A 27,987-nucleotide genomic window follows, 5' to 3' on the forward strand; every position below is an offset into this window, starting at 1 on the left:
AAATGCACCCTAATGTCATTTGTTTGGGAGTAAAAATAAATTTTGTAAATTATTTTACCTATTTTCAGTTGTTCCGTAGTAGAAAACATGGGGAAAACATTTTACACACAAAAACATTTTCAGTCAAGAGACGTAAAATGACTTTTTGTAAAACTTTGGTAAGTTGTTTTCCCTCACTGCGGTTTGATGTCCTGGGATTCTCGCCCCACGTCCTTGCCACAGGCCCACAATCCAACTACTCTCTCTCTCTCTCTCTCTCTCTCTCTCAAACACACGCACGAACACAAGTTCTATAACATAAATCCCACTATTTTATCTTGCTTTTATTATTCATCTCTTTGTCATTACCTTAATCATATATAATTCTTCAACGACACACATGCAATCTCAATTTTTGCTTTGCGCTTGCGCTATCAATTATCGCACTCACAAATTTTAGTTGTTTGGGAGATTTTAGAGAGACGTTTTCACGCTTGCGCTCCCACGCCCGCCGCGCTTAAATTATGTAACTTAGTTCATGACACATTAGTTTTAAGGTCCAATTGGAGGATTCAAAGGAAGAGGATTGGTACAACACATGAAACTCGGTCTATGAATACACGAAAGAAAATGAATGGTCCAGATTCACAGCACTATGGGAATTGGCGTTTGTTTTAGAGGAAAATATTTTTCATATGCCAATCAAATACCGAAAAATAAAAGTTTAAAGTTTATTTTTTGAAGAACACATTTTACATACATCGAAACAAACGGAGTCTAAGTGTTTTAAAATACAAATTTTTATAACTAAAATCACACTTAGAGTAAAATTTTGGATAGCATTTATTTGCAAGACAAGAAAATGTGTGTGGAAGTTATTAATGACGTTCGAAATCCGCACTAATTAGGTCAGGGAGACCGGGCTGGGCCGCCTTGACAAAGCCCAGATCCCATATTACGGCCCCCACATCAGTTTTGGTTGTTCGGTAAACATTGCGCGGCATTTGGTCCAACTGTCAACCAACCTCACTCACTCCACTCCAGTAGTCTGTTAGTAGTTCACACACACAGAGAGAGAGAGAGAGAGAGAGAGAGAGAGAGAGAGAGAGCAACATGAAGGGGAGAACAGTGTTGGAGGTGGGAGCCGATGGGGTCGCTATCATCACCATAACTAATCCGCCACTCAATTTGCTCTCCGTCGACGGTAAATTATCTCTCCACCGACTTTTGATTCCCTCCACGGCTCTGCCGTAATTGATTCACCCTTTTTATATTCCGGTTTCGTTTTGATGGAGAGATTTCTTCTTTCTTTTCTGGTTTGTTTGGTCACCATGAAGGCATGAACTACTTGCAGTGCATATTTTTTGCTCTTTGCTTTCCAATTCTAGAGAATAGAAACGCGGTCCATCGATGCCATGTGGATTATCGGTTTCAGTTATATGGCGTTTCGGTGTTCTTGGGTGACTCATAATAGCTGTAACCTGAGAAAAAAAACTATTACACGGTTTGAATACTTAATAATTTCCCCCTTTTTGTGTGCGGTTTTCCAGCTGGAAAAGGAGCCATTTCAATTCATCACCGAGATTTTATCAATTACATCAGTAAACTGATAAATTTCTCATATAAACAGAATTTGAAAAACGTCATGACTGATAGATGTTTTTCCTTGATTGGATACACCAATTGTCAGCTTTGAGCCCTTACCTTTGCCTTAATTAATAGTTATGGATGAGGTTACTAGACATATTCAGGATGATATTCTGTCGTGTATGTTGTTTGCCGACTTTGTCTTAGCGGATGAAATTGCAAGGAGGCTTAATGCTAAATTAGAAATTTGGAGAGAAACACTACAGTCCAAAGGATTTAGGATAAGAAGTAAAACTGAGAATATGTTGTGTAAGTTTAGTCACAATAGAAGTACCCAGGCAGACAAGTGAGGATGCAAGATTAAGAGATACCAAAAAGTGAGCATTTTAGGTGCTTAGGTTGAATTACTAGCAAGGGTGGAGAGATTACGGACGATGTAACCTATAGGATCCAAGTTGGGTGGCTGAAAAGCCGCTTCTGGTGTATCGTGTGATCGAAGAATACCTATAAAATTAGAAGGAAAATTTTATAGAACTGCTATACGACCAGCGATGCTACGGGATGGAGTGTTGGCCTATCAAGAAGCAACAAGTGAGTAAGATGCATGTAGTCGAAATAAGGATGTTGTGATGGATGTGTGGTAAGACTAGGAGAGATAGAATTAGAAATGAAACTATTTGTGAGATGGTAGGAGTTGTACATATGCATGATACTTTGAGAGAATAGATTAAGGTGCTTTACCGTAGACCTACAGACGTAGTAGTCAAGAAGAGTGACATGATATTAGTGAATAGTAGGGCTAGGGGAAGAGAAATATATAAACTGACTTTGAATGCCGTGATACGGAAGGACTTGGGCTTACTAAATCTAAGTGAATAGGTAGCCTGGACATAGCTCAATGAAAAATAGGATTCATGTAGCCGACCCCAATTGATTTGGACACAAGGCTTGGTTTGGTTCTGTTCAACTTGTTTATTTTATCTTGAAGCTTTCTATTCATCATGGTTTTGGTTTGCACAAATTTTAACCCATAGGTTTGACCACAATTTTATCAATAATTCTTTTCTTTTTGAAGAATCCTTGGGTGAATAATTTGCGGGTATATAAAAAAGAGAGTGTATTAAGGGCATTCAGTACTACAAGGGACATTTTGTCATGAAGTTTACTGTAGAAGTAGTACCCGTGAAATCAATTGGAGCTGTTACTCTTTTCCATTCAGAAGTCTTTTGGGTACAATAAGGCCCATTACAAGGGACTTCAACTGGCAAAAACATTTCTGTCGCCCAGTGCAGGCCTCATAAGCGTTTTTCACAACCATTTTACAATCTTTCATATGAATCTTCAATTAAAGGCTATGGACCTGAACCCTCCTACAGGGAGATGAAGTATGTAGTGCTACCCACCCAAGTGACCAAGCTCCCCTCCTTGTGCAAGTCCCCTTAGGGCCTTTGAGTTCCTATTGAATGAGTAGTTTTGCTAATGGTAGCGGAAAATTAGCTAAATAAATAAATCCTTTCCTTTGGTTGGGAATTCAGGTTCATTCCTGAAGAACTTCTTATATTTTTGAGTTACATGATGTAATCATTTGCTTTAATTCCAGTTATGCTCAGCTTAAAAGAGAGCATTGAAGAAGCATTGCCAAGAGAGAATGTGAAAGCAATTGTGGTAACTGGTAAACCTGAGAAGCTCTATCACCATTCTCGATAAAGTTGTGTCGGTAACATTCTTATTTGAGCAGGTTCTGGTGGTAAATTCTCTGGAGGCTTTGATGTGTCTGTATTTGGTGGGAGTGATGGCAGAAAGGGTAGGGCACTTGATTCATTTGGGTTTGTTTCCACCAGTTTTATGCATTATCTGTGCTATGTTTATCTGTTTCTCTAACAACAGAGAACCAAAAGGTTGGATTTATGTCGATAGAATTTCTCACCGACGTTTTGGAAGGTACATAAACTCACTCTATGTATTATCAGGTCTTCATCTTAATATTTACAAGAATTATTGACAACTGGTCTCATGGTTGCTTTATTTCTAAGCTGCAAGCAAACCTATAGTAGCCGCTATTGGTGGCCCTGCCTTGGGTGGTGGATTTGAAGTTGCACTGGTATGTGTTGCAATTGATTTCATGTAGTCTTTGTCCTTGGTTTTTTAGTGGAAATAACGTTGTATCACTTACCTCTTCAGGCCTGCCATGCCCGGATATCAACTTCTACTGCACAGCTAGGCTTGCCTGAGCTTCAGTTTGGGTTAATTCCTGGACTTGGAGGTAGTTTTATGTTCCTCGCCTCATGGAATAATATTGGTTGGAAGTTTTAGATTCGCAATCGATTTGTCCTAAAATTGTATAGTCAATAATGAATGGTAAGTTGTGCTATAGCAGTGAAGAAACAGTTTTAGATATGAATTAGTGGCATGCTGGAACTCCAAAATATAATGTTCTTTCGTGCAATGCAGCATAGGGGCTGGTGAAAACCGTAATACTTGGCAAACTGTCACATCTATAAAACATTGCCGCTCAAATGTAGAACAATTATGATGGTTCAATAAATATATAACGAGCACCAAATCAGTTGCATCAATGCCCCTTAGCAAGAGAAGTAATGCCTTCATGAATTTGATGGCTTAATATTGAAGTCATGACTCATGCAACAACTCACATGCGTCACATCAGAGTTATTTAAGGAGGTTATCAAACTGATTCTGTGATTTGGAAATACCCTTTTCTGATCTAATGTAATCAACTCAAGTGTGATGTGGGAGTTGCATTTTTTTCGAGTACTTTCTGAATCTGAAATCTGTGACTGGCCTCAGGAACACAGCGGTTGCCACGTCTTGTAGGCCTTACTAAAGCTCTTGAGATGATGCTGGTGTGCTGTCATTTGTCTTGCAACTGTCTCTTTGTCCTGGTTATCTCAGAAGTACCTAATATTTAGCTACAAAACCATTTGATCTCTCTCTCTCTCTCTAGATGTCGACGCCTGTGACTGGGCAGGATGCTCATATTCTGGGCCTTGTGGATTCCGTAGCTCCAACAGATGAGTTGGTCAACACAGCTCGTTCCTGGGCCTTGCAAATTTTGGCTCGTAGAAGACCATGGGTTACTAGTTTGCATAGAACTGACAAATTAGAGTCCCTAGCAGAAGCTAGGGCAATACTAAAGGTCACTAGATGTCAAGCCCAGGAACAAGCTCCAAATCTCAGACACCAACTTATATGCATTAATGTCATTGAAGAGGGCATAATTTCCGGTCCTCGTATTGGTCTTCTGAAGGTTTGTATTTTTTTTCTTGTTTCTCATTCAAGTTAAAGTCAGATTTGATATAACGTGCTTGCTGTTGGTAGGAAGCAGAGGCTCTAGAGGACCTTCGGCAATCTGAAATCACCAGGAGTTTGGTCCACATCTTCTTTGCTCGACGTGGAACTTCAAAGGTTTGAATATACACCAGTAATCTAAATTCGTTAAGAGTATGGGCATGAAAAAAGAAGCAAAAATCTGCATTTTGTGCCAATGAGCTAAGTAGCAACTTTATATTTCTCATCTTCTTATTTCCTAAATTTCCCACACTATGGTATGAAAGGAATCAGAATGTGCATTCCAAACATTATTCACTGTGGTGAATGGTGATAGGGTGTTCTGGTAACTTTGATTCCATATGGAGTAAATCCTTTTAGGATGGTGGGACTACTAAGCATTGTTGAATAGAGAGGCAACTACCTCAGCTTGTAAAATAGAACTTTCCATCTTTTGACTTGAGGCTTAAGTTTTGCCACTCAAGTTTGAGCTTACCCAAGCTCGTTATATGGTGTTGAATTAAAAGTTTATACGTCTGGTTTTGAGAAAAATAAAAGGGAGATGGGATCATTGTCTAATCTTTTTTGGTCATGATCTTTCAGCCAACGAGGACAACGAACTCGTTAATTAGGAGAAGAGGCTCAAACTATTTTTAAACCTATCTGGTACTTATTGGTAGTTTATTTACTTTTAAGTATGAAGCAAGTTCAACTTTCTTTTTCTTGTCAACTTTAATTTAGCCAGGCTACTGACTGAGAAGGAGCTTAACTCAAGTTGTGCTAAAGAAGACAAGAAGTTCTGCTGCATTCTCAGCTCTACATTGTGCCTTGGCACAGAAGTCTCCCTATATTTGTCCTAATGACGATGCCCTTCCTCTCTATCCTTAGCATTTCCTTTTGATAATCCAAGATTTTATTGCAAGAACACAACAATACAGAGAGGACAAGGAAGTTGCACCTTCCTATTAGTACAAAGAATCAACAAGAAACAGAGACCCTATAACAGAGAAGCCTACTAAGCATACTTGACAAGGATAGAGAATACTTAGGGGCCAGGAGTGGTCTGCCAAAATTGGCATCCGTTGCATTTATGTGTCTTACTTTGAAATGTAACTGTTGACAGATTGCTGGAATCACTGATTTGGGCTTGACACCAAGGAAAGTTAATAGGATTGCTGTTGTTGGAGGGGGACTAATGGGCTCTGGAATAGCAACGGCATTGATTGTAAGTGACTACCATGTTGTTCTAAAAGAAGTAAATGAGAGTTCTCTTCTGGATGGGATAGGCAGGGTCAAAGGTGATCAGAATTTTTTCCCTCGGTAACCACTTAAAATCATATCTTACTTGGAATTTAAGTTATTGTTAACCATTATCTTTCTCTTCAGTCAATTTGGAGAGTCAAGTCAAGAGAGGAAAAATGACACAAGAGAAGATTGAGAGAACACTTTCTCGTCTGAATGGTGTTCTCAGCTATGATAGCTTTAAAGATGTGGATCTAGTCATAGAGGTTAATTCAATCACTATGACTGACTTAATTTGATTTGAAAATTTATCTTCATTGTTTGCTTTTAAGGCTGCCTCTTGAGACTGCTGGCCATGCAATTTGGCGGGGCCTCTTCAAACGTTAGGCTTTGAGATTAAGTGCTACAAGCGAGTAAAAGATTTATTAAGGATGTTGATACTTGTATGATTGATTTAAGCAGTTCATCTACTTGGTTGGTACACAAAGGAAATTGTATGAAACGAATAAAGATTTTCCATCGGGAAGAGATATCCTGCAAATATCAGAAAGATACACCGAGGCAATGCTACTTGGCTAATATTATTGGTGCTTTTATGACTTGACATGCTTTTTTGGCTGTTTGTGGGTCAAAAACCAAGGCAAAAGGTAAATAAGAAGGGAACACATGTACCTACAAATATAATTAACAATCGTATTCTCGATGTTCTTTTAAATATTATGGTTTTGTAATGTGGTAGTTATGGGGATCCAGATCTTGTCAGACTTTCTGATTTCTCCTCTTTTTTGTTGTTTTGGGCAGGCTGTAGCTGAAAATCTCTGTTTAAAGCAACAAATTTTGTTCGATATTGAAAAATATTGCCCTCAACATTCCATCTTTGCTTGTAATACCTCTGCATTTGACTTGAACGCGATTGGAGAAAGGACAAAATCTCAAAATCGGATCATTGGGGCCCATTTTTTCTGGTAATACTTGATAGATTTGTCTCCTTAATAGGATTTTCTCAATTTTAGCATTGATGTATTATCCTGATGCAGCCCTGCCTATGTAACGCCTCTCCTGGAAATAGTTCGCACAGAAAGAACCTCCCCCCAAGTAATTGTAGACTTGCTAGATGTTGGGAAGAGGATAAAGAAAACTCCAGTAGTTGTTGGGAATTGCACTGGCTTTGCAATTGGGCGGATGTTCTTCCCTTACTCACAATCAGCCATGTTGCTTGTTGAACGTGGTGCTGACGTATACAGGGTTGATCACGCAATTACGAAATTTGGGATGCCATTGGGCCCATTTAGGTATATGTGGCTGGTTTTATCCTATTGAAATGAAATGATTCCATTTTTCAAAATACGACATCATCTTATTCATGCTTCCTGAAAAGTGGATACGTTTCAGGAAAACTTCTCAAAAACCAAACAAATATGCTTTGTGTCCAGAATCTAAAACATAACACGATGAATGAACGATGCCAAACAGGCGTAGCTTTTCTCTTATTACAAGTCTTGTGGTATATGATAAGCTCCAAGAAGAAGGCACAAAGTTCATATCGGATTCATTTTTGCAAGAATAGAGAGTCGTCTTCATATTGAAATATGCTCGAACACGTATCTTTTCAATTTATATGTTGTTCTTTTCTGGGTTAATTTCAGAGTGGTTGATCGGGTTGGTTTTGAGGTTGCTATTGCGACTTCTAACCACTATGTAAAGGCCTATCCAGAGAGAGCATTTAAACCAATGCTGATTTCTGTCCTGCAAGAGGAGAACCGAGCAGGTAATCTGGCTCAGCCCTAAATGGTAATAAGTAGGGTGACTTCTATTTTGTGTGATCACTATTAATTTAATTCCATGAATCTTTATGGGACAAAAGGGCTCACACTTGAATGTTTGAGTTCGTTGTTGTTTTCTTGCTCTCTTGACTAGGGACTAGGGTTATCGTGGGCTTTAAATGAGTTCTCTCTCTTATGGTGTGTTTTTTCCAGGGGAATCTACTCGAAAGGGTTTCTATTTGTATGATGACAATGGCAAGGCTAGCCCAGATCCTGACATACAGAAATATGTCGAAAGGGCTCAGAGCACATCTGACGTTACGGTTGCTCTCTCTCTCTCTCTCTCTCTCTCTCTCTCTCTCTCTCTCTCTCTCTCTCTGTGTTCCTTTACTTACTGGCCCGGCTGATTCTCTTAAAAGTTGATACTTATGTGATAAGTGCATATTGGTTTTACTTATAAATACTCCCAAGCCACTATGGCTGTTCTTAACAAGCTCAACTGCTCATAATAACATATTATGCCCTATGGATGGCCCATGGGGATATAAGCTTTATTTATCTGATTCATGCAGATGTGCAAAGATTCGCTCGTTGTTGATCTATTCTGAAATTTAGTTCATCTGGCAATATGAATGCTTCGTCTCTTAGGCTCTTCTTGATGGCTTGAAGAACATATACAATGCAAACCTGTTATTTGCAATCTCCATATTTCTGACTCCTCTGTTTATGGATTTTCAACTGAATATTGTTAACCACCGATCGTCTAAGTCAGATTCCTCTCTTTCTCTCTCTTGTATTCTTCTATTTCACAGTTGATGAAGTTGTCTGATGGAGACATAGTTGAGATGATATTCTTTCCTATCGTGAATGAGGCCTGCCGCATCCTTGCTGAAGGAGTTGCGGTCAAGGCATCCGACCTTGATATTGCTTCTGTACTGGGGATGGAATTTCCAGCATACAGGTTGCTATTTCTGATAGTGTCAAATTCTATTACGGACGAGGATTGAACACTTACCTTTTGCAACTGGGTTCAGGGGAGGAATCATTTTCTGGGCCAATTCTATTGGGTCCACATACATTTGCTCAAAATTGAAGGATTGGTCAATGACACATGGAGATTTCTTCAAGCCGTGTGCTTATTTAGTGGAACGAGCTGCCAAGGGAGCTTCTCTGGTGAGACATCTAAACTGCTTCTGCTCTGTTTTACATGTAGAACAGTAATGTTCGTTGATTCCATAACATAAGTTATAGGCTTTATACGTATATTCGAGTATTTCTTTCGTATGACAAATGATTAAATGTTCTTGCTGGGGGGAATAACAAGAGGTTAAAGTTATGAAGGAAACATATAAGCAAGCATTTATTCAGCAATGAATTGATGCATCTTTTAGTATGAGAATTGTAGAGGTATGTCCATGTAGAGTTAGATGATAAAAAAGCATGGAAAATACATGGAAGCAAGAATGTGGACGCCTTCGATGTGACTCCTCATGTTAATTTCAGCACTATCACAGATATTTAAGGACAATTATCCGGAATTCTAAATCATTAAAAGTTTGCATTGTAGAGGTTTATTTGTAAGGGATTCAATCCAGAATCTCAAAGATTTGCAGGATTACTGACAATGGGTGGTAGTAGTACCTAATTTATAATCAACTATGTGTTTCCGAAGTAAATTGGTTTTCCTGAAAATTCCATGAAGCCGCTCTGTCTGAGTAAGGCTGAGGCTGATTTCTAAGAAGGGGCAGTTTTGTTGAGGCCGGGCCTACCCGTAATGACGGGTGCTCTGGGGGCGTGGATATGAATTGTAGCGGCAAGAAAAGAGGCGGTTGCCTTTGATTCAAAGCAGACATGGCTTCTAAGAAGAGTAACTAGAGAAAGTGGATTATTGTAGCTTATGAAAAGTGGTTGGGAGTCTTGGGACTGCATGTTTTTTTTTTCCCCCCCGGCTGTTGAACATGGGGACTAATGGTTGTTGAATCTTTGTATTGGATGTTGTTGCCGAGTCCAATTATTTCCTGCCATTCAAATCGAATTCCTAAAGTTTCCCTTGGGCTTGTAGCTAAAACTATCTTGTATTGGTCCTTTTGGATGATTCGGATTACAACTGTAGTGATATGAAGACGTGTGTAACTACTGCAGGGAGCCTCTGTCGAACAAGCTAACTCTCGGTTATAAGATTCATCAGGTCAAATATTCTACAACTGTGCAGTCAAGAATATCAATGAAGGTGAACTGGTATAATTGTGCTAAACTACATTTCCTGTCACCACTTGTCAGTGCTAATGGCTTCACCGCTGGTCTGGCTTCTTAAGCAGGGAACAACCATCATACTTATGGCTGCTTTAAAATGAAACTGTTTCTGTGACACTATCGGCTGTTGAACAGGATGGAAAAGCCATTGCTGGTGTTTGACGTGCTTTTGTTGGAGCTTGGAGGTGGTACTAGACTTTATACACCATATGTCTTCCGGCACTAGAGATGGTAAATAATTTTCTGCCCAAGATATATGGTCCTTTCAATGTGTCTAATATTCTATATAAGCAACATTGCGTTAACAACTCTTATAGGACCACAAACACATTCACAAATGTGGTAGGGCCTATTATAGATGGTCTTTTGAATGTGTATTTTTGTATTTACTATGCTATGATTTTTTTTTTTTAAGCTTTCACCCCTTACCTTGTAATCTCAACGAAAAAACAATCAAGAGAATTGATATTCACACTCTATTTTTTATTATCCACACTTTTAATACTTAAAAAGAAAAAAAAAGTGTGGATAATAAAAAATAGGATGTGAATATCAATTCCCATAAAGAATAGTGTAATTCGTTGAAAATTAGTAGCCATTAATGGGAAATGGACAAAAGGATCACTTTCGGTCAATTGCGATCATTGTTGCCCACTCGAGCTGGAGTCTTGGATTTGACTTCGTGGACCATCTTGTCAATATCTGCTTACGATGGAGCATGCGTTACTGAATTGCTTTGATGTGGAGCACACGAGTAATTATTCTCTGCCCCGGAAACATCACCTGGTGGTGTCCCAAATTTTTTTCTACTACATATTTGTGTGGGCTACACATTTATATGGTTTTCAACACTTTCTAGTAGAGATCATATAATTGTGCGGTAGAGAGTTTAGAGCACTACGTGACAGCTGGAGCAAACACTCGTTCTATTTGGTGAGATGCTTCTAGGACTGCTCAAAAAATCTCATAAATCGGACACGGATTGAAAATTAGAAAACCGTGACTCGCTGTTCGGTCCAAGAATTTTCATTACGAAACTGTGAATTAACTAAATCAGACCGTAAGATATTTATTTTATATAAATAATAAATAAAAATATATGTGTATTTATATAATTAATTGTTAGTAATGTTAAAACTTTTTTCTACTAATTTTAGTATTTTATATTAATAATGAGATATAGTGTAGATGTACATAAAATATAGAGGGTAAATAATAGTTTTTTTTTTGGTATAAGTTATAGGTAACCCTAGATTGTAATAATACAATCTACTAGTGTTTAGACTTTTTGAATTTGATTTCTGAAATAGGCTTTTGGTAGTTCATGTAACAATTACTTTCTGATAGTGTTAAACTTACTTCTGAGTGTAACCTTCTTCACTTTTAGTTTGGGATATATGCTTGAGCATTATTTTTGTTAAAATCCGTGGACAAAACCATAATTTATCCGCGAGTTACGAATTGGATTGGAACCGGACCGTAGGACTTTTGGACCGGACACGAATTTCATTTTATAAAAATTGTGACTAGCAGTTCGGTCCTCAGATTCTTAGAAATCCAAACTGAACCGGACCGCGAGAGCCCTAGATGATTCATTTGTTTGATTTCAGAAAGGGAGAAATCTCGTAATCGAAGTTGGTGTTCATAATTAGTCCGAATGGTTTATCTTGTATATTTGAATCTTAAAAACATTCTAAATCTTAGGGCCACTGAATGGTTTATCTAATCGTTAAATTAGGTCCTAGAAAGTCGAGATGTGCGAAAACTAAAGTGGACATTCGTTATTAAGAAAAACAAAAGGTTTAGGTACACAACAATTTCAACAACATTATCCACAACCTCCAGGCCCACAATGTATGTGATAAATTGTAAATAATATTGTGTTTGAATTATTGTGTAAGTAATAGAATAATAAATAAAGATAACGAAAAGCAAGTGAGTGAACCACGTAGAACACGAATGCAGTAGAATGGTGTTGAAAATTGAGCAAACGGGAATCAAATACTTCCTCTTCCTCATAGCCTTTGAACACAGGAGAGAGAGAGAGAGAGAGAGAGATCACGGGGAATTTTTTAATAAAAATAACGAAAAGCAAGTGAGTGAACCACGTGGAACACGAATGGTGTTGAAAATTGAGCAAAGGGGAATCAAAAATTTCTCCTTCCTCACAGCCTTTGAACACAGGAGAGAGAGAGAGATCACTCAGCATCCACCGATGGCTTCACCGGCCTTTCCTTGCCTCTTTCTCATACTTCTACTCACTCTCCGAATCTCTTCTGCTGCCGCCGCAGCCGCAGACGACACTCCCACGGCCTACCAAATCCTACAGGAATACGGTTTTCCAGCGGGGCTTCTCCCAGAGGGCGTGACGGGCTACGAATTGGACAAATCCAGCGGCAAATTCAAGGCCTACTTGGGCGTCACCGGCGGGAGCACCTGCAGTTTCAAAGTGGTCGGTTACCAGCTCAAGTACAAGTCCACCATCACGGGGGTGATATCCAAGGACAAGATCAGCAACTTGAAGGGTATTAGCGTCAAAGTGCTCTTCCTCTGGTTCAACATCGGGGAGGTCACTCGCGACGGCGACGATCTCCAGTTGTCCGTCGGGATTGCGTCCGCTAATTTTGGTGTTGAGAATTTTGAGGAGAGCCCTCGGTGTGGTTGTGGATTTGAGTGTGTGAATGGAGGGGAGGGAGAGGGGGTGAAGCTCAGGTTGAAATTCAACCGTTTTGTGCCTTCTCTTTTGGAGTGAAATTTGGGAAATTTGATCGGCTTTGGGGGGAAAAGGAATGGGCAGTTGCAACTAAAGTCACATAATCCTTTCGGTACGAACTTTCGCTCACTCTCAATTCTTGGCTTCTTGCTCTCGTGAATTTGAGTGAATTCAAGTAGTTTAGAATATCTTAAAAGCTTTCATGCTCGCACACCATTGTCTCGTGCTCACGCACACGTAATATGTGGCTAAGGGAACCTGCGGTTGGGCCCGTTATTTATTTGGACGTTTTGTAACTATATTGTTAGACTTTTGTGGTATTTTCCAAAACCAAGTACGTACTCCTATATATCTTGTTGTGATTGATGAGAAAATTAGTTTTGGCATAAGCAATGTGGGTATAAAAGATCCAAAAAAAATAGTTAGAGAAAGCAACACTACTAGTTATTCCCATTAGAATTTGATCAATGTACTACTACACTACTTAATGGATCAACTACGTACACTGTCAATATAGACGGAGCATGTCTAGCTTTTTATCAAACTGGACAGAGTTTGAGTCTTCTTCGAAAAAAACACCAACCGAGGTGGTGGCGTGGTGGTCAATCTTGAAAGGTGGTTTTAGGATCAGGAGATTCTGAGTTTGAGGTGTGCTACCGTTGGCATCGCGAACTGCCTTTTTGCTGTGAAGGAAACGAGACTTGAGAAAAAACGCCACCCGAGGTGATGGCGTAGTGGTCACTCTCACAGGTTGTGGAATTAGGAGGACGTGAGTTTGAGGCATGCTATCGATGCCCCTCAAATGGTTTACCCCAGTGCCGGCCCTCAAATGTTTGTAACCCCTGCCTGCTGATCTAAGCGGCCTTAAGCAGTGATCGTTGTAGTTTTGGCTGTCGTTAGTTGTCTCCAAACTCGTTTTTTTGCTAGGAAACAGAGTTACTAGATTATAATTGCCTCCCTTTCGGCCAAATAGATCCATGGACTATTTCTTCCGTCATGGCATATGAGTAGGACTTTGAGGTTTTCGTCGCATGCTTTGTCTTTCTTGTTTTACTTTTCGTATTGAGCAACACCCATGGCAAAAATCGATACTTCGATCAAGCTTAATTAATAAAATCATCGAAACAATTCATTGATCATGTTGAAATCTAATTTGTAGCGACAGTAATTGAAAATTTTGAAGCTGTTGTTTTTAGATCCAATAAGCACTCGTGCGTGCTTTGAAAATTGTGGCTACATGTATCTCGAGCATGATTTTTATCTCAAGTTAATGAAGGCACGTCAATTGCAAGTTGCTTTCAATAGAGGTGAATGAATTTGCACTCTGCATGATTTTTCCTTTTGGTAAACGATATTTTGGGAATTAATATTCACATCCCCTTTCACAATTCAAACACCTTTTTTTGTCTTTATCCGATTGAATTTACTAGCCCTTTATTCAATACATTTTTTCACATATTTAAATATAATATTGCATGTGCAAGTTGAGTGGAGTGCATTGGCGCCTCATTTATTGTCTTATACTCTCATGCACATGGGCAAGGTTCGTTTTCCGTAAGCACACATTTCCCTCCCCAAGTTTCCTAGGATGGAGTAGATTAAGATTAATGAATGCCAAAAAAAAAAATTATAAATTCATGTGGATAAAAAACAAAAAAGAAAGTGTGAATGGCTAAAAGGGGAATATGAAAATCATTTTTCTGATAGGAAACTGATTGTCACGCTCCACTTTTTACTGATGGCGCTCTACTTTTAACGTGAAATTACTAGTAATTTCATGAACAAAATAGAACGTAATTAGTAAAAAGTGAAGCGCGAATATCAAAATTCTTTCTGATATTTTATTACCAAAAGAAATGGAGTACACGAACATAGTAAAAGATGCGCCTGACGAAACAAACAAGAAAAGTAGAAGGATCTAAGGGAATGAGAAAGAACATTCAAACCTGCGAATTTAGTTATTAGTATGAATCAGTTTAACTTTGGCCGATTTGATTCAATTTTTAAGTCGTTTGGTCCTGATTTGAAAAATGAAAAAAAAAATCAAATAAATTAATCGGTTTTCTAATATATATGATAATGGTTCTCATTTTGAACCGATCGATGCATGATTGCGCGTAACGAATTTAAAAATGTAATGATAGTATATGATTCGACTGGGAAGCAACGTCTAAAAAAAGACTCAAACATAGTCAAACATGTAATAATTGACATGTAACGTTACTTTGTGTACTTTAAATGAAATTGGTTCGAAAGTAAAGTTGTATAATGTATTTTGGGAAAAAAACTGAAATAGTCCCTGTAGTTAAGTATTTGTGTCAATTTGGTCCCTGTAGTTGTAATTGGCTCGATTTACACTCTGTACTTTTCATTTTGTTTCAATTTGGTCCAAATACTAATTTCCGTTAGTCCGCCGTTAGTCCTTTAAACAACAAAATCATATGGCCCCCTTTTTTGGGGTTAAAATAGACTTGTTCGGCTAAATAAGCCAACTGGCTTATTTTTTTAGCCTTATTGAAATTTTTTGCGTATTGTTAGTTTTTCGTTAATTTTTTTTGAGGTTATTGCATCATCATAACGAGAAAAATCGAAAAAGTAAAAAATTATGATCGAAATCCAATTTTTTTAATAAAGACGAAAAAATTGACTTATTGGGTTATTTTTGTCTTTATTCAAAAAAATTAGGTTTCGATCGTAATTTTTTACTTTTTAAATTCCTCTTGTTATGACGATGCAATAATTCCCAAAAAAATGACGAAAAACTAACAAATACGAAAAAAATTTGAATAAGGAAAAAAAATAAGCCAGTTGGTTTATTTAGCTAAATAAGGTTACTCATTTTCCTCTTGCCCTAATATACCTCAAAACCAAAACACAGCTCATTCTTCTATTCTCCATTGATAAAAAGGCACTTGGGAAGAAATTTGGTTATAATTTTCTACAAAAAGTGGCCATCGAATTTAGCATTTTCATGATCAGCCATGAGGCATCATAACCACTGATATTGTCTACATGTTAAACTTGTAGACAAATACTGAGATGCCTTATTGTTCTGCATAGTACTGAAAATGCATATAGAACCATGTCCAAAAGTCACAACATGATATAGATCCAAAAGTCACAACATGATAAATAACCATGTCCAAAAGTCAGAATATTATATAAACTCAATTCCAAATTTACCATGTCATAACCTAATACATAGACATAACAAATCACTCAACTATGTTACAATAAACCTAACTTAACAGCCCAAGTGGTTACAAAAAATAGTGCCCTGTCATTCTATTCATCTTCCTACACTTGGCCCATGCATTGATTCCTGATTAGGAATGTTGAAAAATAAACCTAAGCCAATTTTTTCGTCTTTATTAAAAAAAAATTGAATTTCGATAATAATTTTTTACTTTTTAGATTCTTCTCGTCATGACGATGCAATAACCCTCAAAAAATTGACGAAAAACTAATAAATACGAAAAAATTTTGAATAAGGACAAAAAATAAGGAAGTTGGCTTATTTAACCGAATGGGTCTGTTCCAAAAAAGGAGGCCATATGATTTTGCTATTTAAAGGACTAACAGCGGACTAACGGAAGTTAGTAATTGAACCAAATTGAAACAAAATGGAAAGTACAGAGTGTAAATCGAGCCAATTATAATTACAGGGACCAAATTGACACGAACACTTAACTACAAGGACTATTACAGTTTTTTTCCCATGTATTTTTTGGGTACTTTAAAAGATACTCCCTCCGTCCTTTTTTTTGTGTCCAGTATTTCATTTTGGGCTGTCCCTTAATAAGTGTCCATTTTGTAAAGTTAGGAGGGTAAAAGTTGGTATATTGTCTATTTTGTCCCTAAAAGTAGATTTTATTTTGAAAAGTTAGTGAGTAAAAGTGTAATGATGATGGGTAAGTATGGAAAGTGGAGGAAAAAATTGATGTGAAAGGTGTAATGATGATGTCTTTTTAATAAATTGGAGTTACGAAGTAGAACACTTAAAAAAGGACGGAAGAAGTATGTAAAGACGTAATCTTAATTTGAGGTCAATCACAATTCAAAACCGGAACTAAACCACAATATACTAATTTGTATTGGTTCGGTTCTATGAATTTTACATGTTAATTTGAATCTACGAATTTTGATTTTTGAATTATCACAAAAGCTAAGCAATGCTATCCAAGCTCATCGCGAGAAAGGGATGTGCCAATTTCTGAGAGTTTTATGTGTTCATATCTTCACATCAACATTGAGAAGATTTGGCTATGACTCACACATACTTGTGTCGGTGAACCACTATTAATTTTAGTAGTTCCTAATTATATAAGAAGACAAATTCTGATGTCAATTTTTTCGTGCTAAACATGGATAACTTCATTACGTTATAGGATATGACATTTGGTGCATCAGGAGGGACGTTATCCTCATAATTGATTATGTTAATTTGAAGATACGCATATCAGCATTGAGAAGACTTGGCTATGACATCACATGTACTTGTGTTGGTGAACCCTAATCAATTGTATGTAAGACAAGTTGTGATGTCGATTTTTCTTTTTCTAAACATGGATAACTTCATTACCTTCAAAATGACATTTGGTGCATCTGGAGGAACGTTATCCTCGTAATTGTTATTCATTCATTCACCTTTCGTTATACTTTCTTTGTCTCTTTTTAAATGTCTTTAATTTAATGCACGAAAGCTGACTCGATTATCTGGTTATAAAAAAGATAAAAGATTGATGCTTCAAGTTACTTCTACAAGGTGACAGTTGGTGGGTGGCTCTTCGATTATAATTTATAGTCCACGGGACCTTCCTTTCATCTTATTAATCTCTCTACCACAGCCATAGTTGTGCATTCTTTAAAATTTAAGAATGATGTAACCTTGGATATTATTAATGATCTATATTTGCAGTGTTGCTTCTCAAAAAAAAAATAATAATAATAATTAAGAAACTTCCTAAGATCGGATGACGCACAAAAGAATCTCTAGTGGCCAAACTCAAGAAGACTAGTAGGTAGATTTAAGAAAAATTAGCAACCCAAAAGTTTTTTCAGACTTGAGCTTCAAACATCATAAAGTGATGCTAATAAGTTGATCTATTAATTGAATTGTAAAAAGACAAGAAGCTGGTCACGGGTAGTAATAAGTAACACGTGAGAAGTTAGGTTTCTGGCCCTGACCCTGTCATGAGAGCACAAGTTTAATAATGTGTTTGCCAACCAAATAAAATGCATTGTGAAACAGAGGATAGTTTTCCTCTTTTCTAATATAGCCTCAGAATAATACCAATTATTCTGGTTGCTAAATACTCATGTAATAGGTTCTTCTGATGTGCTAACATTTGATTCTCGGAATTGCCGAACACCTAGAATGAATAAAACAAAAGGACATTGACTTATTCACGGAGCAATCAGACTGGCTCGTTTCAGCATTCAATGGTTGAAATTTATTTTTAAACTTTGATTGGTAATAGATATTTACTACCGCTAATAAATTGTTTTTATCTGGATCACCTAAAATACTTTTAGACGGTCGAGATTGAACTCCGTAAATCTTATTATTTTATTTTCGAAGACTATAAATAAAATTATCTCAAACAAAGGTCATTTTTTTAGGTTTCATAGTTCACGGGTGGGCCTCTTGACTCTCTTTGCGGTAGGTTTCTTCACCCACTCTTTAATTACTATCCCTCCCACGAAATTAAAGTTGTTTATGATAGTGTTTTTGAGAGACTTTTTTTCACTCAACGCGTTAATCCCTCCCACAAAATTTAAGTCGTTTATGATAGTGTTTTTGAAAGACTTTTTTTCCCTCAGCGTGTTAATCCCTCCCACGAAATTAAAGTTGTTTATGATAGTGTTTTTGAAAAACATTTTTTCACTCAACGCGTTATGGAAGCTACCGAAACAAATATTCAGAGTGTCATACGATGCACGTGGAACCAACATACCAATTGTAGACTTTTTATCTATCATCTCCGAACCCATTGATTGCAGATAACAACAAATGAAAAGGAGCTAAAAGAAAATTTGCGTATTGAAATGATAATTAAGGACAATTTTATTGGTAAAACAACGTAACAGAAGAAGAAGAAAAAAAAGAAAAAGCAAACGACATCGAGAAGTTAAATTAAAATAGTCCCTTAATACAGCCCAAACAGAGGAGCCTACGATGACATTAACCGAATTACGGAGAGAGACTAACTCGAAGGGATCCGGCGACAGCGCAAAGCCCTCTCCTTTGTTGAAACCAAACGACCATCCCTCCATCCATCATCTTCATTATATCTCAGCCAATCTTTATTTCAACGTGGCCCACGGTTTCCATTAATGGGAATTTTAGTGTCGTCTGACTTTGTTATTGAGGAGCATCTCACGCAACTCGGCGACGTCGATCTCGACGGCGTGATTCTCGGGCCTGTAGTATCCGGTCACCGGATCCGGGACCCACGACGATGTCTTTGTCGACTCTTCACCTACTACTTTCTTCCCCATCACGCCTCTGCCGGCTCCGGATACAGATCCCGACACAACTCCTTGTGATGCCGCCGCGTATCCGCGCCTAAACATACAGACAGAATTTTCCATTAAATAACCCATTATAATACTACGAAAAAGATCTAAACGCAAAAGGTGGGGTTAACGTGCGCCGAAAGTGACTTGTTCTCAGAAAAAGAGAAAGCGACTTGTTCAACAGGAAATTTCTCAGTTCCTACGACTCTTATCCTCCACCGTTCGTTCAATTTCTTTCGGGCAAACTATTCAAAATGAACATAAACAGATCGGATTTTTGAATTCTTCTCTTGATTTTGATCGGATTTTTTTTTCGCTCAAACGAAACTTTTGGAACCGATTAAGCAATTTGACTTGTTAATCGTGGTTCCAGATAATTTTTATAAAAAAAAACTGCCAATCTTGGTCGAAAAAATTCGATTTTCCTCTGTTTTCCACTGTAATCCGTTTCATGGCAACAAGAAGTTCACATTATAGGTTAAAAAGAACACAAAAACCAGAGACGTATGGAATGAGAGACAAATATGCGTTACCTGACAAAGGAGGCGGAGATCCTATCGACGACGAAGGAAGAGAGAAGTTTGGCGTTAGAGAGAGAGCGAGCCATCGGGTTCTTGAATTGAAAAACGGGAGAAGAAGATTAACAAGTGCTACTGCGAAGAAGTTTTCCTTCAGATTATTACCAAGAAAACCTTTCACAGCAGCAGCTCACGAAAACTTCCCTCTCTCTCTCTCTCTCTCTCTCTCTCTCTGGGCTTCGTTGTAGGTTTTGTGAGATGGGGTATGAGGGTTTATATAGAAAGAGAGAGGGGTTTCGCACGCGTGAAATATTAGAGAGAGAGAGAGAGAAGCGGCCTTCTCCTCGGCCACTAGGGTTTTGGATGGGGCCACAAGTAGGCCTCCTAGGTCCAATCATGTACACAAGTACCCTCTTGTTTTTTTACAACTGGCGCCTGGCGGTGGAGGCAAAGAACTAGAGGTGTCAAACGAGCAGCATCGTGCTAGCCCAGCTCGTTTAGCTTTATACCAATCGTATTTCATGTCATGCTATATTGGCCCATTTACTCAATTCTATCGTGACGTGCTATTTTCTTATCGTGTTGTGCAATATTTAAATGCGATGTATCAATCCCGACCCGTTTCACACCTCTGCAAAGAGCCGTGTTCCCAAGTTGTTTCCTTTCCTCAACCGGCTATGAAGTGCCGTCCTCACTACCACCAGCTGTACCGGAGTGCGGGGAAGTAGTACAACCACATGTAATGTAAACTCACATGCATCCAACAATATTGAAAATTTGTGTTTCTAACATTTCTTGTGTAGTATTTTGTTTGTTTTTTTTTAATAATCATCGAATTAATAACTTTTTTTTTTTTTGAATATGTCAGAATTAATAACTTCAAACCTCGTATGATATTTATTTTTTGTATTTGTGTAATAATGTACTTCCGCTCTTAAAAGACCACTATGCAAAAACTTGTAATGTTTAGATTATAAAATAAAGTAATTTCGTACATAAGTTTTTAATACTTCCATTCAAATCAATGTAATTTTTCATTTTTTTTTAAAAAGAAAACTCACTCAAATTAGGTAATCATACGCAAATATCCTCTCATCTACTTACAGGTGGCCTTCCACGGTTCCACCTGCTGTGTTGTTTCCTAAACCGGATTTGAAATGTCCTTGTTACCCCTAGATATGCCAGCAAATTACCCCCTTTTGATAATAATAATAATGTGGTGATAATGCCAAAACTGTTTTTATTGGTGTCAAAACTCCAGTGCATAAAAACTTTGTACATTACATATGATATAAGCCTTTTGTGTACTTGCGTTTTAGCACCAACAAAAACAGTTTTGGCATTATCATTTCTTTAATAATAATACTGTGTGCTAGGCACGGCTTGCATTTAAACTATTCAAACTTTTTGTATGGTTTGATCAATTTAATGTTCTATTAACTTAAATAAGTACTTATATTTTAAATAAGTACTCCCTCTGTCCCATTTTTATTGTATGTCATTTTTTAATTGTTTATATCTTTCAATCTATAATGTTTTTTTATAATTTTGTATTAAAGAATTAATCGATATCTATCAAATAAGATCCATATTGCATATTTTTCAAGATTCATACTAAAAGATATATGCAAAAGACATAAAAGAGACAAACAGAATAATAGACAATAAAAATGAGACGGATGGAGTACTTTTTTTAGAATAACCTGTTTTGTAAAACGAAAAATAACTATTTAAAAAATAAGAACCTTAGCGAAACAGGGCCTGATATTGTGTATCATACAAAAAAAAGGGTTTTATCATACTATTCAAGTCTAATAGTAGGGAATGACTTCGGTGTTCCCGGTCATTTTGGGGACACCGTAACTTTTGACATAACAAAACCACTATGAGCATAACCAAAATCTATTATGAGTATAACCAAAACCATTATAAGCATAACAGAACCATAATAAGGCATAACTTGATTGTTATGCATGCCTTGGTTGGATTTAGTTATGCCTGGATTGGTTTTTTGGATATTTCTTGGTTATGTTTTGTTTGGGTTCTGTTATGCTTGTAATGAATTTTAGTTATGCTCATAATGGTGAAGTTATGCCAAAAATTACGGTGTCCCCAAAATGACTGGGGACACCATAGCATCATCCCTAATAGTAACCCATACGATAAATAGAACAAATAATTTTAAAGAAAATTGATTTTTGCGCTCTCCTTTTAGATATTGACACTCCATTTTTTTTTTGTCTTTTTCCTATTTAAAATTCTTAGTCTATGACTACTATTGACTAGTTAGCGTTACAAAAATGCTACTTGCACAATCGGTGCGTTGATTGTGGGCCTAATTCTGACCGTCCAGATGTATTTGGACGGTCTAGATTTTAAAAAAACCCTTCCAAGAAAAAGTTGAACTTTTATGGGGAAGAGTTTGAATGAATCCTGACCATTTATTACAGCAATGGACGGCTAGAGATTAGTTGCGTGTTGTGTTTTACACAACCATTGTGTGTGTAGTACTTTTGTTAGCATTCAGGGCCGGCTCATAAATTTTGGACGCTGGAAGCAAATCTCTTGAATAAGACCTCCCTATATTTTTCATACAAAAGTGGTCTACAAAAAGTCTCATAAAAAAACCATTACAAAATATTTACCATTACGAAATAGAAGCATATTATCCCAAAAAAAATCCAACTATTACAATACCTTAAAATTCATCATTTGAAAATTAGTCTTCTTGTACTTTTTGCTGCAAACGTACTAATTAAGCCTCCATAGTCCCCAACTCCTCAAGCGGTTTTTTTTTTTTTGATCGTCCCAGTGTTTCTAATAAGTAATTCTACCGTTTGGGCCTATTTTGTGGCTCCTAAATTTCAATTGGGCCCATTTTGTGTAAAGGAGGCTAAATGCAGAATAAAAAATTTGGGCCATATACACACATATATATAGGGATTTTAGAATTTTGGGGGCCCTCGTTTTTATCATTTTTTGGGAGCCCGAAGCACGTGCTTCCCTGGCCTACCCCTTTAGCCGGCCCTGTTAGCGTTAATGCAAAAGGTGTGTGTTTCTAGCAAACCTTCATCAAAATTTAAAAGATAATAATGTGGAATAAGTGCATTGGAAAAAATTATAGAGTTGCGTAAAATGTGTTTCTGAGATTTGTAATTTCAACGTATGTCTATTACTCCACCGTTAGTTTTAGACGCACCTTCAAAATCGTAGAATTTTCAATGCACTCTTCCCGTTTTCTCGAATCTAATCAAATTAAGGGCTATGAATCATCTTAATTAAAAGAGCTTTTAAATACTCCATCTGATTGATGAGTGATGGATTCATTTTGTCCCATACTTTTTCTTCAGCCAATCATTAAGGGAAAAGGGTGAGTACCACGTGGTGCCCGCTCGGCGAACGGCTCGGATTTAGAAAGAGAAAAAAGAGAGAAAGTGTTGAGATGAGATAAGAAAGAATATTTCAATCCAAACCGTCCAAAAATGTATTGGACAGCCTGAATGTGCCGAACAAGTACCACATGCGATATACTCATATGCCCATCCGGCACCGAAAAATTTCTCTATCATTAAGAGAGAGTGTATTTTGTGTTTCAAGAGCAATGCTCATCCTTACATATTTTGAAGATAAATCCACATACTTACGTGAGAGGAGCATGTGAGGGTCCTGCACTGACCTTGTTCGTTTGGAATCTCAAAATCTAAATGAATGATTTTTAATAAATTTTTTCAATTTATTTTTTCACTCATTGCTTTGAAAAATTTCCTTCAAAACCCCAAAACGAACAAGCTCGGTTGAGGAATTCTCAAAAATAACAGAAAGGACGATAAATAAATAGCAGAAAGGGGGAAAAAAAAGTTTTCAGACGGGGAAAAGGATGCGTGAGTTTGGAAAGCGTGAGGAAGTATCTCAGCCATTGGGATGCATGCGGCGCTGTTATACTGAGTCACTGACACCGTCAACGGAGAAATTATTCGATGCCCCAAGGGCAATTGCAGGTGTTGCCCCCGACCTTTTGTTTTGTTTTTTTTTTTTTTTATCAGCAGGTACCTCCCACTTAAATATCTACTGACACGCGTTTTCTTCTCTCTTGTTCCACTAGACACAGCCTTTTCTCTAAAATTAAGTGTTTCAAATTTCAATCCGTTTGAATGGGTGAGAAGATTTTATTTATCTGATCATTTAATTCTAAAGGGTCATAATTAAATTTTGACTCTAGGGCTCTCGTTGGGGGCAACACCTGTCATTGCCCTTGGGGCATCGAATAATTTCTCCCGTCAACGTGTCGAGTACTAGAGGAAGGATCTGGGGGGGGTACGAATCTCTTCTTTATGGGTAAATTTCACTGACCTCCCCTGAGGTTTCTGACACAAGCACTAACCTCCCTTGAGGTTTTTGAAATTTCACTGCCCTCCCTTGCTTTTTCTGACTTTATCAAGATGCCCCCTTCCGTTACATGGCTGTTAAATATTTTCACAAAATTCGGTGATTAATGCTGAGGTCATGTTTTTATGATTTTAAAGTGTCCAAAATACCCTTTTGGCCTCTCTTGTTATTGTAGACCTATTTTTTCCCAAACTATAATGTAGTCAAGGTTTTTTATTCTCTCATAATAAAATTTATTGGTCCTTCTTGTAACATAAAAATTTGAGTAAACTAATATTTGAGATTTCAATTTCAAATAAGACTATTGTATCCAAAAAAAACTTGACGATGATGACTATATTTTTTTTAAATTTGAGATGATAATTATATTATAAGGTGGAGTTCCACTAACCCTTTTCCAGACACCGCAATAGCGGGAGTCTTGTGCATTGGGTTTACATTTTTTTTCTTAAATTTGAATTTTTAATTCCCTTATTTTAGATTTTACAAATCACTGGATTAATATAGAGCATGTTATATCCTTAAACCGCTTTTTGGTACAGGCTCAACAATATAATCGAGCCTTTGTTGGTAATAGTAACGAGCCTTTGTTTTATTTTCCCATCCAACCCACACGACAATCAACTAAGCAAAATATCCCAGGCCACTCTCGCTAGTCACTTGTAGCCAGCCAAGTACAAGACGACAAATGGTACGGCTGCAGAACTTTTGACCTTTTCTTCTTCTTTTTAATTTATTTGGTTTTATGACTCTCTTAGGGCTTTCATATGAGAGCTCTATAACCAAAAATTAATTATGATCCTTAAGGATAAAATGATAAAAAAAAAAAAGATATTTACACCGATTCAAACGGATTAAAAATTGGAGTATTTAATTTTTGAATCTTATTTTTTAATATATAAACAATCTAAAAAATTAAGTGCTCCAATTTTCAATTCGTTTAAACAGGTGCGTAAATCATATTTTTATGATCATTTTATCCTAAAGGGTTATAATTAATATTTATCGTTAGAGCTCTCATAATTAAGTCTTTGCTCTTCATTTTGTTCTACAACTCTCTTAAGACTCTCATATGATAGCCTTAGAGTCAAAAATTAATTATGACCTTTTAGAATAAAATAATTAAAAAAATAAGATTTTTACATTGGTTCAAACGGATTGAAAATTGGAGCACTTAATTTTTTAACCACATTTTTTAACCCGTCCAAATGTTTACTGTTTTTACTAGTGAAAAAAAGAAGAAGAAAAAGACGACAATGGTAACTAGTGAGAAAAAGATGAAGTGAATTTTCGAAGTATGAATAAAAAAAGAAAAAAAAATAACTGGTAAAGAAATGCATAGGTTTTAATGGCCAAGAGTGTTTGGAGGCATAGAGATGGAAGGGCAAGGGTATGTCAGTCATTTTATAAAGAAAGTTAACACCGTTTCAGGAGAAATTAACGGAAGGGGGCATCTTGAAAAAGTTAGAAAAAGCAAGGGAGGGCAGTGAAATTTCAGAAACCTCAGGAGAGGTCAGTGCTTGTGTCAGGAACCCCAGGGGAGGTCAGTGAAATTTGCCCCTTCTTTATTTCTTAAATTTCCAACCGACCAAAGAAAAAAAAAAAAGAATCTTCTTTAATTTTTATTTAATTTGTTTCATCACAATTTTTTATTTTCTTGATGAAGCCGTCTCTTTCTAGATTCTGAGAATCTAGAAACAATTTGGGAAGTGGGGTCGTGCTAGTTGAGGCTCCTGGCCCAGCTCAGTCAAATTTCCAAACAGCTCGTTGCTTTCATTCCCATGGCCTACCCTCCATTATTCTTAAGTTTTTAACTTCGAAATTACTAGTACTAAGACAAGACTACTGGCATTTATTCATATCCTTCTCGATTGTTCCATACATTGAAGTTAGACGCGAAACACCGGATGTAATGTGAGAGGGACTAAGTCCCGAGGGTTAGTTCGGTTAGTTTTTTATTTTTGATGGGATTAGTTTTTTTATTGTTGTGGTCGATCAGCAAAAACGTAATTTCTTAGTCCCAGTATGAATGATCTACCTTTAATCAGTCCAGAAAGAGAATCAGTTTAAATGCACGGAAGCTGATCCGGAACCTTGATGTCATGAAAAAAAAAAAGGGACCTCCTTGGCTAACGTGTACTGTGCACAGACTGTCGTGTTTCATTTTGCCAAACAGCTTTCTTTAATATGCCCGGGTTCCAACTTTTAATGCATCACACAACCATTTGAACGTGCCTGAATTAATTCTTTTTTTTGTTTTCAATATTGTATAGTTGGTGAGAATTAGAGCCCGTTTCAGAACACTTTCTTAAAAAATAAATATTTATTTCACATTTTCAAACTAAAAAATAATGTAAATTGAAAAATAATTTTTTTATTTTTTTGCACCGTATTAAAAATCTCAATGAGATCTTTCAAACAAAATTCATAGTGCATATTTTTAGATTTCAATAAACCCATCATTTTTTAGCTTGAAATTGCCTTCTTAAAAAATAAGTACTTATTTCACGTTCCGAAACAGGACCCTAGTGAAATATTAGCCAGTATGAACTCATAAATAGTTCTTAAACCCCAAACCTCGCTCTTCATGGGGTTCGAACATTAGCCTCCACGGAAGAGGAACAATAACCCACCATTAGTGCTAGCTGTTAGTTCTTCGTTGCTTCCTAAGTTACCAACCCAATAAAGTGTGCATGTTGGAGTAGTGGTTAATTAAACGTCTGCAATTTTTAACATAAAAATCAAGTTTAAATTTACGGACATTGGCTTCAGTAGGCTACCCATCCGTACACCACATGTAGGCCATGTTCCCGTTTAAGAAATAAGTATTTATTTTTTCGAAAAATAATTTATTTTTTGAATTAAATGTGATATATTGTGAGAGAATGGCCTGTCTTGGGAAGCGAGAATAAATGAGAGTATTTTTTACGAAAAAAATGTGGAACACAACCTGACATCCGTAATGTACAAGTCGAGCTACATGAATTTGTAAAACATGCATTGTTACGAAATTTCGTAACTAAACCGGCCAACCGGATGCATAGTTTATTAAATTTCAACCCCCAATCTAATATGTAGTAATTCATAATTTGAATTCACTTTCATGATCAATATATTGATGCATAACTTGAGTACCACTAACATAAAAATTTGGCGTCTCATTACGAGGTCAGGAGTTCGAGTCTCCCCACTTGCATGTGGGTATTTTTCTCTTAGAGAGCTTTTCTTTTCTTTCTTTGTTTCTAGGGAAAATGACGGCTAGTGACATATTTTGATAATTAATACCCGCCAAAGACATTTTCAGCATTAACAAATGTTCTCAGGTCCTTGGCAGGTATTAATTATCAAAACACGTCATGGGCCGACATTTTCCTTTGTTTCTACCTTATAATGGGCTTATTTATTATATTGGTTGAGTTGTTGGGTTTGGTTATCTCGTGGACTCTTACAATTGATGAAGTGTCTCGAACTTGTACTATGTACTTCATATATGATGTAAATGATCTTTTCCATCGATTGACAAAAAAAAAAAAAACATACGAATTTGGCATATGATACACTGTAAAAAGTTTTTATATTTCGAAGAGTTTTTCTAAATTATTATACTTTTACAAATCTTTATATAGTAACTCCTATTCCATTCATTTCAACTCTTACGCGGAAAAAAATAAAATAAAAAATAAGATAATAAGATAAAATGTTAAGGTGCTTAAAACATGAAAGTGTGTTAAACTTGAAT

At 36.8% G+C, this 27,987-nt stretch overlaps 3 protein-coding genes across 6 annotated transcripts; 2 read left to right on the top strand and 1 right to left on the bottom strand.

Annotated features, from left to right (window-relative positions):
- The first annotated feature begins 1,021 nt into the window (after positions 1 to 1,021).
- LOC131315057 (glyoxysomal fatty acid beta-oxidation multifunctional protein MFP-a-like) lies at positions 1,022 to 10,532 on the top strand. 4 transcript variants are annotated; one of them, XM_058344115.1, is made up of 18 exons: positions 1,022 to 1,036; positions 1,075 to 1,183; positions 3,305 to 3,370; positions 3,454 to 3,507; positions 3,600 to 3,667; positions 3,748 to 3,829; positions 4,375 to 4,430; positions 4,532 to 4,834; positions 4,906 to 4,992; positions 5,978 to 6,152; positions 6,241 to 6,362; positions 6,898 to 7,061; positions 7,134 to 7,388; positions 7,743 to 7,864; positions 8,073 to 8,182; positions 8,672 to 8,820; positions 8,894 to 9,032; positions 10,002 to 10,532. In XM_058344115.1, exons 2-18 carry the CDS (start codon positions 1,093 to 1,095, stop codon positions 10,035 to 10,037), a joined length of 2,079 nt encoding a protein of 692 aa, XP_058200098.1. In that variant the 5' UTR covers positions 1,022 to 1,036; positions 1,075 to 1,092; the 3' UTR covers positions 10,038 to 10,532. The 4 variants fall into 4 exon arrangements, with proteins under 4 accessions (XP_058200098.1, XP_058200097.1, XP_058200100.1 ...); XM_058344114.1 differs by lacking the exon at positions 1,022 to 1,036 and adding an exon at positions 3,167 to 3,238 and having other exon boundaries at positions 1,063 to 1,183; XM_058344116.1 differs by lacking the exon at positions 1,022 to 1,036 and adding an exon at positions 3,167 to 3,231 and having other exon boundaries at positions 1,109 to 1,183.
- A 1,466-nt stretch (positions 10,533 to 11,998) lies between these two features.
- Positions 11,999 to 13,199, top strand: LOC131315058 (uncharacterized). The gene has a single exon (XM_058344118.1). It carries the CDS (start codon positions 12,082 to 12,084, stop codon positions 12,862 to 12,864), a length of 783 nt encoding a protein of 260 aa, XP_058200101.1. The 5' UTR covers positions 11,999 to 12,081; the 3' UTR covers positions 12,865 to 13,199.
- Positions 13,200 to 18,868: 5,669 nt separating this feature from the next.
- On the bottom strand, positions 18,869 to 20,281 carry LOC131315060 (late embryogenesis abundant protein Lea5-like). Its single transcript, XM_058344119.1, has 2 exons — positions 19,878 to 20,281; positions 18,869 to 19,393 (listed from the first exon to the last, which is right to left on the bottom strand). Exons 1-2 carry the CDS (start codon positions 19,949 to 19,951, stop codon positions 19,171 to 19,173), a joined length of 297 nt encoding a protein of 98 aa, XP_058200102.1. The 5' UTR covers positions 19,952 to 20,281; the 3' UTR covers positions 18,869 to 19,170.
- Between the last annotated feature and the right edge of the window lie 7,706 nt (positions 20,282 to 27,987).

Source organism: Rhododendron vialii, chromosome 13a (assembly GCF_030253575.1).
Source record: "Rhododendron vialii isolate Sample 1 chromosome 13a, ASM3025357v1".
Lineage (NCBI taxonomy): Eukaryota > Viridiplantae > Streptophyta > Magnoliopsida > Ericales > Ericaceae > Rhododendron > Rhododendron vialii.